We start from the raw sequence: 14,838 nt of genomic DNA on the forward strand, positions 1-14,838 counted from the left end.
GGCAAGTCACTTAACCCTCCATTTCCCCAGGTACAAAAACTTATTGTGAGCCCACTAGGGCAGTGGCGTAGCCACAGGTGGGCCTGGGTGGGCCAGGGCCTACCCAACAGTAGCACACATTTAGCAGTAGCTGGTGGGGATCCCAAGCTCTAGCAGCTTAAAACTTCCCCCTGATGGTAACGAAAACGCTACTCTCCACGATACCGGCACCTACACATGCTCAGTTTTCAGTGCCAAGGTGGAAAGAAGCATCATCCCGCCAACTGAGATATTTTTTTGGTGGTGGTGGCAGGGGGAGGAGAGAGAACACTTGGTGCCCACCCACTTCTTGCCTAGGCACACCCAAAATCTGTTGCCTGGCTACGCCCCTGCACTAGGGACATGGGAAAGTACCTACATATAATACATGTAAACTGCTTTGGTTGTACCTCAGAAAGGCGGTAAATCAAATACATGACCCTTTTACATGCAAAACGTTCAAATACTAATATGTATATATATATATATATATGGATGTGAAGCGTCTGTTCACGCTTTCCAAAAATACTAGGACTAGGGGGCATGCGATGAAACTACAGTGTAGTAAATTTAAAACAAATCGGAGAAAATTTTTCTTCACCCAACGTGTAATTAAACTCTGGAATTCGTTGCCGGAGAAAGTGGTGAAGGCGGTTAGCTTAGCAGAGTTTAAAAAGGGGTTGGACGGTTTCCTAAAGGACAAGTCCATAAACCGCTACTAAACGGACTTGGAAAACTCCAAAATTCCAGGAATAACATGTATAGAATGTTTGTACGTTTGGGAAGCTTGCCAGGTGCCCTTGGCCTGGATTGGCCGCTGTTGTGGACAGGATGCTGGGCTCGATGGACCCTTGGTCTTTTCCCAGTATGGCATTACTTATGTACTTATGTATGTATGTGTGCACATACACACAGAAATGTCAAAACATGTATCCATGCGCTAGACCAGCGTTTTTCAACCAGTGTGCCACGGGCAAGGGCAGACTGATTTTTCAGGCAACTGAACACTACCCGAGGACCCAGAGCACCAGGGGGCCCAATGCTTGGAGCCTTTCTTCTGCCCTAGTCCACCCCACATAAACAGGAAGTTGCATCAGAAGGGGGCAGAAGAGAGGCTCCAAGTGTACTGGACACACGTAAAAAATGAAATTACCGCCCAGGCAACGCGGTAGCCGGGCAGTAGTTCCGAAATGACACGCGTAGGCGCCTATGTGGCTTAGTTAAAGGGCCCCTCAGCTGGCAATGCACTTGAATATCAGCGGATAGCCTGTTATATCGCGCGATATAACCAGCTGACTGCTAAACACTAAACAGTGATATTCAGCAGTAGATAGCTCTCCCGCTGAATTTTGCCAATAGCCAGTTAAGTGCCATTTAAGCGGCCAGGAGCCTGGCTGGTTAAATGAAATTAATTATCAGGCGGACTAACATTATACCTGCTCTATGGTTGGTGTTATCCGGACATGCTCATATACACCTGATTACGCTAGAATTCTGTAAAAGAAAGTACCTACTTTCCTTTAGAGAAAAAGCTCCCTTCAGGCACCTCATTATTTATATTTTCTGTTACATTTGTACCTCGCGCTTTCCCACTCATGGCAGGCTCAATGCGGCTTACATGGGGCAATGGAGGGATAAATGACTTGCCCAGAGTCACAAGGAGCTGCCTGTGCCTGAAGTGGGAGTCGAACTCAGTTCCTCAGGACCAAAGTCCACCACCCTAACCACTAGGCCACTCCTCCACTGTTGCTTCTATTTGAGATTCTACATGGAATGTTGCTATTCCACTAGCAACATTCCATGTAGAAGTCGGCCCTTGCAGATCACCAATGTGGCCGCGCAGGCTCCTGCTTCTGTGAGTCTGACGTCGTGCAGGATGACTCACAGAAACAGAAGCCTGCGCAGCCTTTTACATGGAATGTTGCTAGTGGAATAGCAACATTCCATGTAGAATCTCCAATAGTATCTATTTTATTTTTGTTACATTTGTACCCCGCGCTTTCCCACTCATGGCAGGCTCAATGCAGCTTACATGGGGCAAAGGAGGGTTAAATGACTTGCCCAGAGTCACAAGGAGCTGCCTGTGCCTGAAGTGGGAATTGAACTCAGTTCCCCAGGACCAGAGTCCACCACCCTAACTACTAGGCCACTCCTCCACTGTTGCTACTATTTGAGATTCTTCATGGAATGTTGAGTTGAATGTTGCTATTCCACTAGCAACATTCCATGTAGAGTCGGCCCTTGCAGATCACCAATGTGGCCGCGCAGGCTTCTGCTTCTGTGAGTCTGACGTCCTGCACGTACGTGCAGGACGTCAGACTCACAGAAACAGAAGCCTGCGCAGCCTTCTACATGGAATGTTGCTAGTGGAATAGCAACATTCCATGTAGAATCTCCAATAGTAGCAACATTCCATGTAGAATCTCCAATAGTATCTATTTTATTTTTGTTACATTTGTACCCTGCGCTTTCCCACTCATGGCAGGCTCAATGCGGCTTACATGGGGCAATGGAGGGTTAAGTGACTTGCCCAGAGTCACAAGGAGCTGCCTGTGCCTGAAGTGGGAATCAAACTCAGCTCCCCAGTTCCCCAGGACCAGAGTCCACCACTCTAACCACTAGGCCACTCCATTATAAACACACAGCGACAGAATTATCCTTCTAGGACTAGATTCTTTTTTTTTTTCCAAAATAGTTTTAGTTTTTATTGAAATACAAGAAAAAAAAAAAACGTTACACATACATTCTATAAATCTGAACAATCCCCCAACTCCCACCCCACGACCACAGTGGCATCTAAAGGATACACCTGGATAAGAAAACTGGTGCAAAAAAATAAAATCTCCTTACAAACAGACTGGAAGAGATATGGCTGTCCAAATTAGCCAGGTATCCGTGTTGTAACGCTGTCAACTTAGACATTTGAAAAGAAGGTCCCATTTCTGAAGCACCCAAGATATAGAGGGCAGGCCAGCTGCTTTCATGCTTGCGCTAAAGCCAATTTACTAGCCGTAAAAGCGATATCGCCAGCTTTTGATGCTCAACTTTGATCTCCGAAGGTTTAAAATGAAGCAAGATTCTGCTCTTTGTAGTTATGGCTTATTCAATATACTTTTCAAAATGTCCAAAACAGAATCCCTAGGACACAATTCTACATATCCCTCCTAAAAATTTGGCGCCGAAATTAAATTCACTTAAGCATATCCTATAAAAGTATGCCTTAATTTAGGCGGCCAATTACACCAAGTAAAACCTGGTGTAAATTCCAAGATCTAGATTAGGCACAGAGTGGGTGTATTCTAAAACAGTACAGACACATCCACAACCCACCCATTCCACACCCCTTTTTCAACTATGCAACTTAGAACTTACGCGTCCCACGTTACAGAATATGCTTAGCAAGTTGTGCGCATAAATTCTAATTAATTTCAACTACTGCTGATAATTGGTTAACATCCAATTATCAGCACTGATTAGCTGGCTAACCTATTAGCTTCTGCACATTGTTATTGAATACGCTTCGATTTCTGCGCGATATATAAAATCCCGGGATTAGTGTCTATAATTAGCAACGAGTATATATGTAGCACTTTCCAGCTTTTCTATGAACTTCATTAAGCAGAGTAAGAAGCCCTTAGTTATATCTGTGCTGATAATCCTTAAGGGGGAGGAGCTGCTCGAACCCAACACAGAGCCCAGAGGATAAGAGAGATTCCCAGGTCTATTCTTACTTCCTCAGTCACTTTGCAGTAACGGTCAGTACAAAGTTGAAGGATTATATAATGCTTTGTACAACATTTGGAAGCACTTTTACAAGAGCACCGTTTACACATGTAAACAGTCCTACAGAACTGAATCATTGACCGAAACTGGCAGAAACCCAAGCCAAAAATAAAACTACATTCCCCTCCCCCCCCCTCCGGACCCAGTAGCAGCTCCCCCTTCAGGTGGCAGCTCCTCCCTCTCAACCTGCCTCCCCCCCCTCCGGGCCAGCCCTCTCCTGGGCCTACCATTTTGTTGATGGGTAGCGGATGTAGGAACATCCTCCTTTGTTCCTGGGCTTTGTCCGCTGCACACTCGGCCCAGAAAATGGCTTCCAGGACTTCCGCCAACAGTCTCGCTATGTTGGGTGTGCGCAGGAGTGGGGACAGTCCTGCGCCCAATGCCCACCAACGAATAGGTAAGAACAGGAGGGTACTGCCACCGGTGGGGGGGGAGGGGGGGGGAAGATTGGTAGCAGGCTTGGGAGGGGGGGCTACCATGAGAGGGAGCTTAGGAGGGGAGAACTGGCTTGAGAGAAGCTGCTTCCAGCGGGCCTGTCTTCACGAGAGAGAGAGATTTTTGGTTTTAGCCGAAAATGCACTGGCATTTTTGGCAGAAACTCAAACCTGAATTCTGGACCAGTTTCGGTGCCGAACAAGAAACTGAAATTTGGTCAGCCTCTATTGCCAACCACATACATGAATTTTTCCCTACAGCCAAATAAGCATTTTAAAGAAGGCGACAAGTTCAGTGAGCTTTTTGTGAAATACAATGCAAGTCCAGACTTGGATGTCTCTTTTCTATCCTAGATCCTATACAAAAGTGCACTTTTTATTTCTTAAAAAACACATATACTGACCTTGGGTTCATTATCATACTCCATACTGTTAAGAATGCAGCGACATAACTTTTCAAACCTCTGCAGAGAAAAACAAAACAAAAAAATCAATATTCTACTGATCAGATAATAAGTAACGCAAAGGTCTTCCTCCAGATACAGCACTAATTAGGAGTTATTTTTACTAAAGCACTACCCTCTTTCCACAAAACAAAAATAGCTTGTAGATGAATTCTTCACAGTAAGAGCTTTATCAATAATTCTCTCATCTGAGTGTTTCGTTCACAAGCCACTTCTCAATTTCCTGGCTTTCATTATTGCGTAATAACCCTAAATGGTCATGGTTTGGATTAAAAGTGCCACATGCAAACATCCCAGTCTAGAAAAGCTTATGTGATACTCAGCTCTGCCAAACTGCAGGAGGCTGATATTCAAAGAGATTTATGCAATTCACTTTGGAGTTAACCGCATTAATTATTTCTGTTTAAAATCCCAGGCCAGGATCCACACATGGAACACAGAACCTGCTGAGTTACGCTGTATCGGTTCATTAACACAATACAGCAAACAGCTTAAGGCTCATTTATTCACTCAAGCATTCCAGACTTAATTTAATTTGTTATGGATCACACTCTCTTTTGAATTATTTTCTTTCAGTTCATTAACACAGTTTGGGAATATGTTTTATGGCTCATTCATTTGTTCCAAGTATTTTTGTGTGGTTTTCATTATGTGTTGTTACTTCGATGCTGTCTTGGGTAATTATATTATTATTAGTGCAACCAAGCCCGTTTCGTCAAAAATGAAACGGGCCCTAAGAAGGCTCTCATCTAAGCGATTTCTCCTCTCTCCCCTGCCCTCCCCTCCATGTCCCACGATTCTTCCCTCCCCTCCCCTCCTCCCCTCCATGTCCCATGATTCTTCCCTGCCCTCCCATCCCCTCCGTGTCCCGTGATTCTGACCGCCCCTCCATGTGCAGCAATTCTCCACTGCCCTGCCGTCCCCTCTGTGTGCCGTGATTCTCCCCTCACCTCCCATCCCCTCCATGTCCAGTGATTCTCCTTTGCCCTGCCCTCCCTTCCGTGTCCTGCAATTCTCCCCTCGCCTCCCATCCCCTCCATGTCCAGCGATTCTCCTCTGCCTTGCCCTCCCATCCGTGTCCCGCGATTCTCTCCTCTCCTCCCATCCATGTCCATCGATTCTCCTCTGCCCTGCCTTCCCCTCCCCTCGATGTCCCGCGATTCTGTCCTCCCCTCCATGTCCAGCGATTGTCCTGTGCCCTGCCCTCCCATCCGTTCGTAACATCCTAACGTCAGTTTGCCTCCAGCGTTCCCTTTCCTCTCCCTGTTCCACAATCCTCTGACATCTTTACGCGAGGGCGGGACAGTGAGAGGGAAGGGAACGCTGGAGGCTTGCTGACGTCAGGATGTTACGAACCCAACCAGCCAGCCACCCGTAGAACATTCAGGTACAAATTATTATATTAGATGTTTTAACTTTGTAACCCACCTAGAATGGAAGGATAGAGGGGGAGATTCTATATATGGTGCCTTAAAAAAAAAAAAAAAAAAAAAAAAATCGGTGCTGAAATCAGTGCTAGGCTTATTCTATAATTTGTGCCTAGATTTAGGCACCAATTATAGAATACGCTTAGTTGATATTTCAGCCTCTAAATCTATGTGCATCTATTTACAGCAAAGAAAATGTAGTATAAATCCCCGCACATTGGGCCATCTATATAAATAAATCCCACCTCGAATGTTCTGAAGCTCACTCCGTGGCAGTAAAGCCCTGAACTCCTGTACTCTTGGTAGGACTCTTGGTATGCTAGGGTATCAGGAACACTCACCCTCACTCATAGGCCCGCCCTCAGCCACGCCCCATCTGTACATAAAAAGCAACCTCAACGTTCTAAGGCTGACTTTGTGGCTTCAGGGTTCGTAAGTTCGTAGTTCTGTAACCACTTTTAACAACCATGTATCTGTGCCCCGCCCTCGCTTCAAAACGCGGTGACGTCCTGCGCGCACACAGTCAGCTTCACAACGTACAGGTGGTCTCCTACACAGACTACAACGCACTGACATCAGTGACAGCTGATTCCCTTGCTTTGGAATCAGCTGTCACTGCACCGGAGCAAGTGGCACGGAGCCGCCAAACACAGACCCCCCCCCCTCGCCGCATCAACACACCAAACACCCCACCAGACGAACATCCACACCCCCCTGTCCCCTCACGGCCCTGCCACCGACTTCCTGACTGTCCGTTGCCAACGTTTTTAACACCCCCGCCCTGCACGTTACAGCACCCTGTACCCCCCCCCCCCCTTCCACAACCCTGACAACCCCCCCCCCCCCCCTTTTGGCGGAAAAACCTCCCCCGGCGTCGGGCACTACCTCTGCTGACAGGGGAGCCCAACCCCCGTCAGCCGAACTCCTGCTCTTGCCTTCGCACCGTTGCTTCCTCCATGATGTCCAGATGAAGTTCCTGTACGTGCGTCTGACGTCAGACGCACGCACAGAAACTTCAACACAACAACCAACGCCTCAAAAGCCACAGCCCACAACAACACTTCCAGGACGAAACGCGAAGAGCGGAGCAGAAGGTGCTGCAACATGAAGGCAGCAATCCACGCGACCGGAAAAGCCAACAGCGGAGCAGAACGTGATGGAACATCAAGGCTGCAACACATTGAACAGCGGAGACGGCGGTTAGGTTCTCAGCTCTCTCCTTCACAGGAACTCACGACGACGTGCAAAAACTCCCCCCCCCCCCCCAAGAACCACCTCAGCTTCAAATCGGAAGGTGCGTGTCCAGGGAGGGAGGGAGAGAGGGAGACCCTCAAACTGGAAGGGGAGACCCTCAAACTGGGAGGGGGGAAGGAAGGGAGGGAGGACCCTGAAACTGGGGGGGAGGGAGGGCGGCCCGGCCCTCAACCTGGGGGGGGAAGGGGGGCCCTGAACCTCGGATCAAGGGGAGGACGGAGGGACCCTGCCACACACTCTCTCTCACACACTCGCACACCCACTTTCACTCTCTCTCTCTCACACAATCACACATTCAGTCTCTTTCTCTCTCGCACAGTCACTCTCTCACACACACTCGCAAACATACACACTCTGAGGACAACCTTGTTAGCGCCCGTTTCATTTCTGTCAGAAACGGGCCTTTTTTACTAGTATTCTATAATTAGGCACGTAAATTTTGGAACACCCACAAAACGTCCATATCCCCACCTATAACCAAGCCCTTTTTTGCATGCACACGTTAGAAATTTGGCGCACATCGTTACAGAATACGCTTAGCGACTTGTGCTCCTAAATTCTAATCAGTGCCAATTAGAGCTCACTATTGCTTGTTAAGTGCTGTTATCAGCGCTCAGTAGCTTGTTAAGTTAGGCGTATTGTTATAGAATTTGCGCTGATCTCTAGGTGCACTATGTAGAATTCAGGGGAGAGCGGGCTATATATATTTTAAAGAAAGAAAGAAAATAACTTGTGGCTGGTCAACTTGATGCCCCACCTAAAGCTATGTAAATCAAAAAGGCAGTGATCAGAGGCACTCTGGGGGCAGAAGTAAAAGATAAATAGATGACAGCAGTATTCAGCGCTATCAGCTTATCTTTATCCATTTAAGTAGGTCTATATAAATGGTTTTCATAATTTTAAATGAATACATTTTCCAGTTACGTTTAAGACCACATAAGGCCTAATGGCTGTGCCCGCAATGTAGGTGCAATCTTTATAAAACACTAGAACCTACATGTGCCAGAGTTTTACAAAGGTTCCTATTTCTCTTTACAAAATATGAGCAAAACAGCCCCCTTCCAGCTCACTTAACCTAGGTACCATATTTATTTATTTATTACATTTGCATCCCGCGCTTTCCCACACATGGCAGGCTCAATGCGGCTTACATAGTAACAGTATAAAGAATTACAAAGTCGTAAGAAGAATATACAATTTGTGGTAAACACAATATTAATGGGGTTAACGGGTAAGTAAATTAAACATGGGAGGAATTGGGTGCAGAAGGAAATGAGCGTTGGGAGGTAGGCGTAGGATGATAGAGAGGAATGGATATGGGGTAGCAATAAGGATAATGGGAAACATGGTCAATGTATAAACAATCGTCAATAAGAATCATGTGGGCAGGCTTAGGTTAGGTTGAATCGTTGGGGTAGGCTATCTTGAAGAGATGGGTATTATAAAAATTACTCTCCATAAGGGCAGAGGAATGAGAAGGCGGGCAGAGGGTCTAAGCGGGAGAGAAAGAAAGCGAGATGTAGTGCTAGACCCTCCGCCACTACCAGTTTTCATATAGGGTGCCAGTTATCCTGATTAGCATGCACACACGTTACTCACCAGTCTGTCCTGCAGAATGTTAAATATAAACAGAAGCCTCCTGGAGATTTTGAAGATAGAAAGTGCTGTTCTTTTGGAAGAACCCGATTCACCCAGGTGAAAGAAGTCATCTACTTCCCTCCTTAACAAAAACAGAACAAGCAACCATAAACAGAACAGCGTCAATCACGACAGCAGAATCTAGCAAAGGACTAAGTTACAACCTCTCTTTGTATGCTTAGAAGATTTTAGGGCCCAGAGGGATGATAGAGTAACACCTCTACTATATCAACTGCACTGGCTTCCGGTTGAAGCAAGAGTTAAGTTTAAAGCCTTAGTTTTGACCCATAAAGCTTTTTACACACTAAACCCTGACTATCTGTCAAATTTAACTATTCCTTACACTGCCACACGAACCCTTAGATCCCTAACAGACAACAGGTTAGTGATTCCTCCTCTCGCTAGGGCTAGATGGGAATCTACACGGAACTCGGCTTTTTTCTACTTGTCCCCTTCTCTTTGGAATGGCCTTCCAAAAGAGATCAGACTTGAGAAATCTTACTTTCATTTTTGGAAACTTTTGAAAACCTTCTATTTTATCAATTATGTAGAACAGAATTTAGAATAATGGAAGCAAGGTTATAAATGGGTATTTGCAATGTATATTAAATCAAAACTGTACTGTTTATGTTTGTGTAGATCATATTATGTACTTAATCCTGTATTTGCGGTGCTTTCCAATACACTAAATCATGAGTTATACTGTTTTCATCTTATGTAGCTAGTTTGTGGTTTTGCTGTGCTTTCCTGTAATGATTGGAGTTCCAATGTTTGTCCAACCTGTACATATTGTATTGTTCCTTTTATTTTATAAATTGTAAACCATTCTGTCTTGCAGTAGCAATAAGATACGGTATATAAATTGACATAAATAAATAAAATAAATAAATTTACATACTGCATATACTCGAATATAAGACGAGACATTTTTGCCCAAACAATAAACTAGTGAAAAATCGCCTCTCGGCATATATTCGAGTTCCTTGTGGTGTGCAGCATTTAAGAACATAAGAATAACCATATTGGTTCAGACCAATGGTCCATCTAGCCCTGTATCCTGCTTCCAACAGTGACCAATCCAGGTCACAAGTACCTGGCAGAAACCCAATTAGTATTAAAGAATCCCAAGGACTAGCAAGATTCCAGAATCTCAAGGAGTAGCAACATTCCACGCTACCAATCCCAGGGCAATAATATGAATCCAGGTTGTGAGCCCTTCGTTCGTAGTGGAATACTATGATAGACCAATCTCTGGAAAGGCAGGGTCTCAGTATCTGATAGCAGTACTGGAACGGAGCTTGACAGGAATGAGGGAGTGCCTCAGCAAACTCTAGGACACGCTCATGCACAGGAGCGGGACAGCCCAGGAACCCACTCATACACAAAAGCTAGAAGCTTCTCGGGAACCCACGCAACATAGAAGCTGGCAGCTTCTCAGGAACCCACTCCCACAAACTAAGTGCCCTGCCCACTCCAGCAATGAGAGGAGGCGGTGGTCTGGGAACAATTTTTATGCCCTGTGCAGCTGTACTGCTTGCACAATTCTTGGTACAGTACTGGTCACTGCAATGACTGGGATGAATATGATGGGCTGTAACATACAGAAATATTCCCCGATAGTTGCAGATTCCTCCTCTCCCACCTTTCTGCTTCCAATTCAGCTGGAGATTCCTGGATCCCCAAAAAATGACATGAAAATTCTTTTGACCTCCACTGTACACAGCTCAGATGTATCATTGGATTGGCGGTACAGCAAATAAATTGAGCCTTGAACCTTGGCAAATTGAGAGGGCTCTTAAACTGTGGCTTTTCCCATAAGGCTGGAGACATGCTTGGTGGCTTCACTGCTCTTGCTACTTCCCGTGTCATTTTTTTTAAATTTTGAAGCTTTAACTTCCGTTTTGTATTCTATTTTATGTTGTTTGTTTTTTTCTCCCTCTCTTGTACATTGTACACTGCTTAGATATTCTGGATTTTTTTTTTTTTTACATTTGTACCCCGTGCTTTCCCACTCATGGCAGGCTCAATGCGGCTTACATGGGGCAATGGAGGGTTAAGTGACTTGCCCAGAGTCACAAGGAGCTGCCTGTGCCTGAAGTGGGAATCGAACTCAGTTCCTCAGTTCCCCAGGACCAAAGTCCACCACCCTAACCACTAGGCCACTCCTCCACTGTTGCTACTATTTGAGATTCTACATGGAAAGTTGCTATTCCACTAGCAACACTCCATGTAGAAGTCGGCCCTTGCAGATTACCAATGTGGCCGCGCAGGCTTCTACATGGAATGTTGCTAGTGGAATAGCAACATTCCATGTAGAATCTCCAATAGAAGCAACATTCCATGTAGAATCTCCAATAGTATCTATTTTATTTTTGTTACATTTGTACCCCGCGCTTTCCCACTCATGGCAGGCTCAATGCAGCTTACATGGGGCAATGGAGGGTTAAGTGACTTGCCCAGAGTCACAAGGAGCTGCCTGTGCCTGACGTGGGAATTGAACTCAGTTCCTCAGTTCCCCAGGACCAAAGTCCACCACCCTAACCACTAGGCCACTCCTCCACTCCACTCCTCCATAGCAGTATATTAAATAGCATCAATAACTATATGAGAGGGGTCTTTAGGCTGCTTCTGGTTGCTGGAAATCCAATCCTAATGCATTACAGGATCTGCAGCACCAATTTCAATGTGTAGACCATAAACACCCCACTGCTTTGGGATATAAATTAAAACCGGGCCTGGCCATAAAGTCTCCCTCCTGGACCTGGTTAACTTGGCAACTCTGTATGTAGTTAAGGAATGATTTGTTTCAAAAGAATGAAATGAGACCCACCTGATCTCTTTTTTCAGCCGGCATCTGCTAAGAAAGCACCTAATGAAAGCCTGGATCTGAACAGCCGCCCGTTCTCGTTCTTTCAACTCCTTCCTCTCTTCACGAGCTTGACGAGCTTTGTCAAGGAACTGGACTTTTGATACCTGGGTTGCACTGAACATTTTTGAAACCTGAAAATAAAAAATTAGGCAGATAAGAGCGAAGATTACTGCTCTTGTAGGTGAAGAAAATAGGTTATAAAACTGCAGGCCATAATTTGAACAAGTTTTTTTCTCACATTCCAAACAGGGTTCTTTTTTCAGATCACAACTTTTAAACATCTTTGGGACTCAACCTTATAAGTGACATCAATTTAGATTGGTTCAAATTACTAAAGGGATCCATGGGTCAGTGACGTAGCCATGGGTGGGCATGGGCCCATCCAGATTGGGCTCAGGCCCACCCAAAATTCTAGCATCTTTGTTATGGCTGGCAGGGATCCCCAAGCCCTGCCAGCTGGAAGAGGTCCTTCAGAGGCAAGAACAGCTCATTCCCCTACTTGCTGCAGCCGGTGGCACCGTCCATACATTGCAGCCGCACCACCCCCTCACCTGCGCATGCGCGGTTCAGTTTTTGTGCATGCATGAAAACTGAGCATGTGCAGGAGGGAAGAGGCCAGTGCAGCAGCACGTGGATAGTGCCACTGGCTGCAGTAACTAGAGGATTGACGTGTTCTGGCCGCTGAAGGAATTCTTCCAGCTGGTGGGGCTTGGGGATCCCCGCCAGCTCAGATATTTTATTTGTTGGGGTTTACTGGTGCAGAGGCAGGGATGGGGGCCGAAATTGCAGGGGGAAGGGAAATTGTGTGCCCACCTACTTTGGGCCCAGGCCCACCCAAAATACCATGTCTGGCTACACCTCTGCCATGGGTTAATGAAGAGGCCAATATTCCAAAAATCTGAGTTGCTAATTTTAGGCTCCTAAACTTGTGCCCTATTTGTCTAAACTTAGAAGCCTAAGAGGGGCATTTTCGAAATGACATCTAAGTCTGATTTTGGACATTTTGCATAAAACGTCCAAAATCCGAATAGGAAAGAAGGTCATTTCCAAAAAAGAAAAACCCGAATGTGCAAAACGTAGAGAATCATGCCATTGGGATGTAGGAGGAGCCAGCATTTTTAGTAGACTGGTCCCCCAGACATCCCAGGAGAGCAATGGGACACCCTAGAGGGCACATCTGTGCACTTCATAAGAATGCTTCCAGATACATATCTCACCTTTACTCCCTTAACTTGTCCCCTGAGTCCTCCAAAACCCATTGTCCCCCACTGTACACCAGTACAGTAGCCCTTATGGGTAAAGGGGGCACCTATATGTGGGTACAGTAGGGTTCTGGTGACTTTGGGAGGGCTCACAGTTTCCACCACAAGTGTGACAGGTAGAGGAGGGAGATAGGGACCCGAGTTTCCCATGCACTGACCACTACTCCAGGGACCTGCATGCTGCTCTAATGGACCTGGCTCTAACATCTGAGGCTGTCATAGAGGCTGGTAAGTCATATTTTTATTCACATTTTTTTTTGGGGGGGGGGGGGGAAATCTTAAGCTTAAATCTAGAAAGCATATTGGCACAAAAGACTTTAATGACAGAAGACAAGACAAAACAGGAAACAGGTAGAGTCTGATGGATTTTGGATACCCAACCAAGATTTTGAATTTGTGATCATCCAGCTCTGTTAATTATTATGGTGTTTCGCTTCTCACGTGAATTTTATTTTGAGCCTTTAAACAGTTTATTATTCAACAAATTAAAAAAAGCATTCAAACCACAAAACATGCAAGTTCAAATTTTAACAGGTTCAACCCCTTCCCTCATCCATCCTCTATAATATTAATGCTGTAGTAATTTTAATAAAGATTTGAAGTCTGAAAAAATATCAACCTGTCAAAAGAAGGTTATACAGAACCACGTGCAAAGCATAATTATATCCACATGATCTTTAAATACAGAAAATGTACTACCTGGGTCTGATCGTTCAGTAACTACAGCTGTTACATAGGAGCCGACTCTGTGGGTGCTCAAGCACCCCCAATATTTCCAGGCCTGACATAGGTGGCACGGCGGCAAGTTGAACGGTCCACCGGAGGACGTCCCGCTGCTGGCCGCTCTCCCGTTCCCCGCGGCTCACTAATGCTGTTAACTGCCTTGATCGCTGCCGGTAGAGGCACCGCGGCGATTAAAAGGAGCTGCCTCGGGAGGCTCTTCTTGGTCTTCCCTATGACGCGTCCAATGCAACTTCCTGTTCCGCATGGCCAAGACGCGTCACAGTCACAGGGAAGAGCGACTGCCTCAGGCAGCACCTTTCATCGCTGCGGGAACGACAAAGGGGAAGAAACGACGGTCCTGCGGGAGGGAGAGAGAGGTTGGTAGCGCTCTGTTGGGTCAGGAAAAGGGAGAGGCGGGCCGATTGAGAACTGGAGACGGCATGACGTCAAAATGTTGAAACGCCACTTAGGTTAATCTCTGTTTCCCAGCCGTCGTTCTGCGTACACTCAAAACAAAACCTTATCAGCTGCCGCATCCACGTTGTCGTTCTTTATTGTTGGTAGCATTTATTATTTAATCTTATATTTTCAAAACATGCTTAGCTTGTGCAGCATACGGAAGTACAATAACGGAATAACTTTTCGTTTGTACAATAGTAATTTGTTACAAATCGTAATCGGTGTGTCATTTGGAGGAGCTGGTTATTTTCGTGCAGATATTTTAGATTTTTTTTTTCTCCTGGTAAAGGGCCACTAAAACAGACATCATGTTATGAGAATCAGGTGCTCAACATTCAGAGTTTCTATCTATTTATTTACGACATTTATATCAAATATGAAGACGGTTGAAACCTGGAAGCGTTTAAAATCTTTTTCCTGTGCCTAGATCGAAACATAGTAGATGACGGCACAAAAAGACCTGCACGGTCCATCCAGTCTGCCCAACAAGACAACTCATGTGTGCTA

The 14,838-nt window shown here is 45.7% G+C and overlaps 1 protein-coding gene across 1 annotated transcript in view; it reads right to left on the reverse strand.

Moving 5' to 3' along the window:
- UBE3B (ubiquitin protein ligase E3B) overlaps positions 1-14,275 on the reverse strand; it is a 92,809-nt gene extending 78,534 nt beyond the window's left edge. Inside the window, 4 exon segments of the mRNA XM_030219431.1 lie at positions 4,640-4,699; positions 8,980-9,100; positions 11,849-12,018; positions 13,849-14,275. Of these exon segments, the coding sequence (XP_030075291.1) occupies positions 4,640-4,699; positions 8,980-9,100; positions 11,849-12,009 (342 nt within the window). The 5' untranslated portion in view covers positions 12,010-12,018; positions 13,849-14,275.
- Positions 14,276-14,838: the final 563 nt, after the last annotated feature.

Source organism: Microcaecilia unicolor, chromosome 11, assembly GCF_901765095.1.
Source record: "Microcaecilia unicolor chromosome 11, aMicUni1.1, whole genome shotgun sequence".
In the NCBI taxonomy this organism is placed as follows: domain Eukaryota; kingdom Metazoa; phylum Chordata; class Amphibia; order Gymnophiona; family Siphonopidae; genus Microcaecilia; species Microcaecilia unicolor.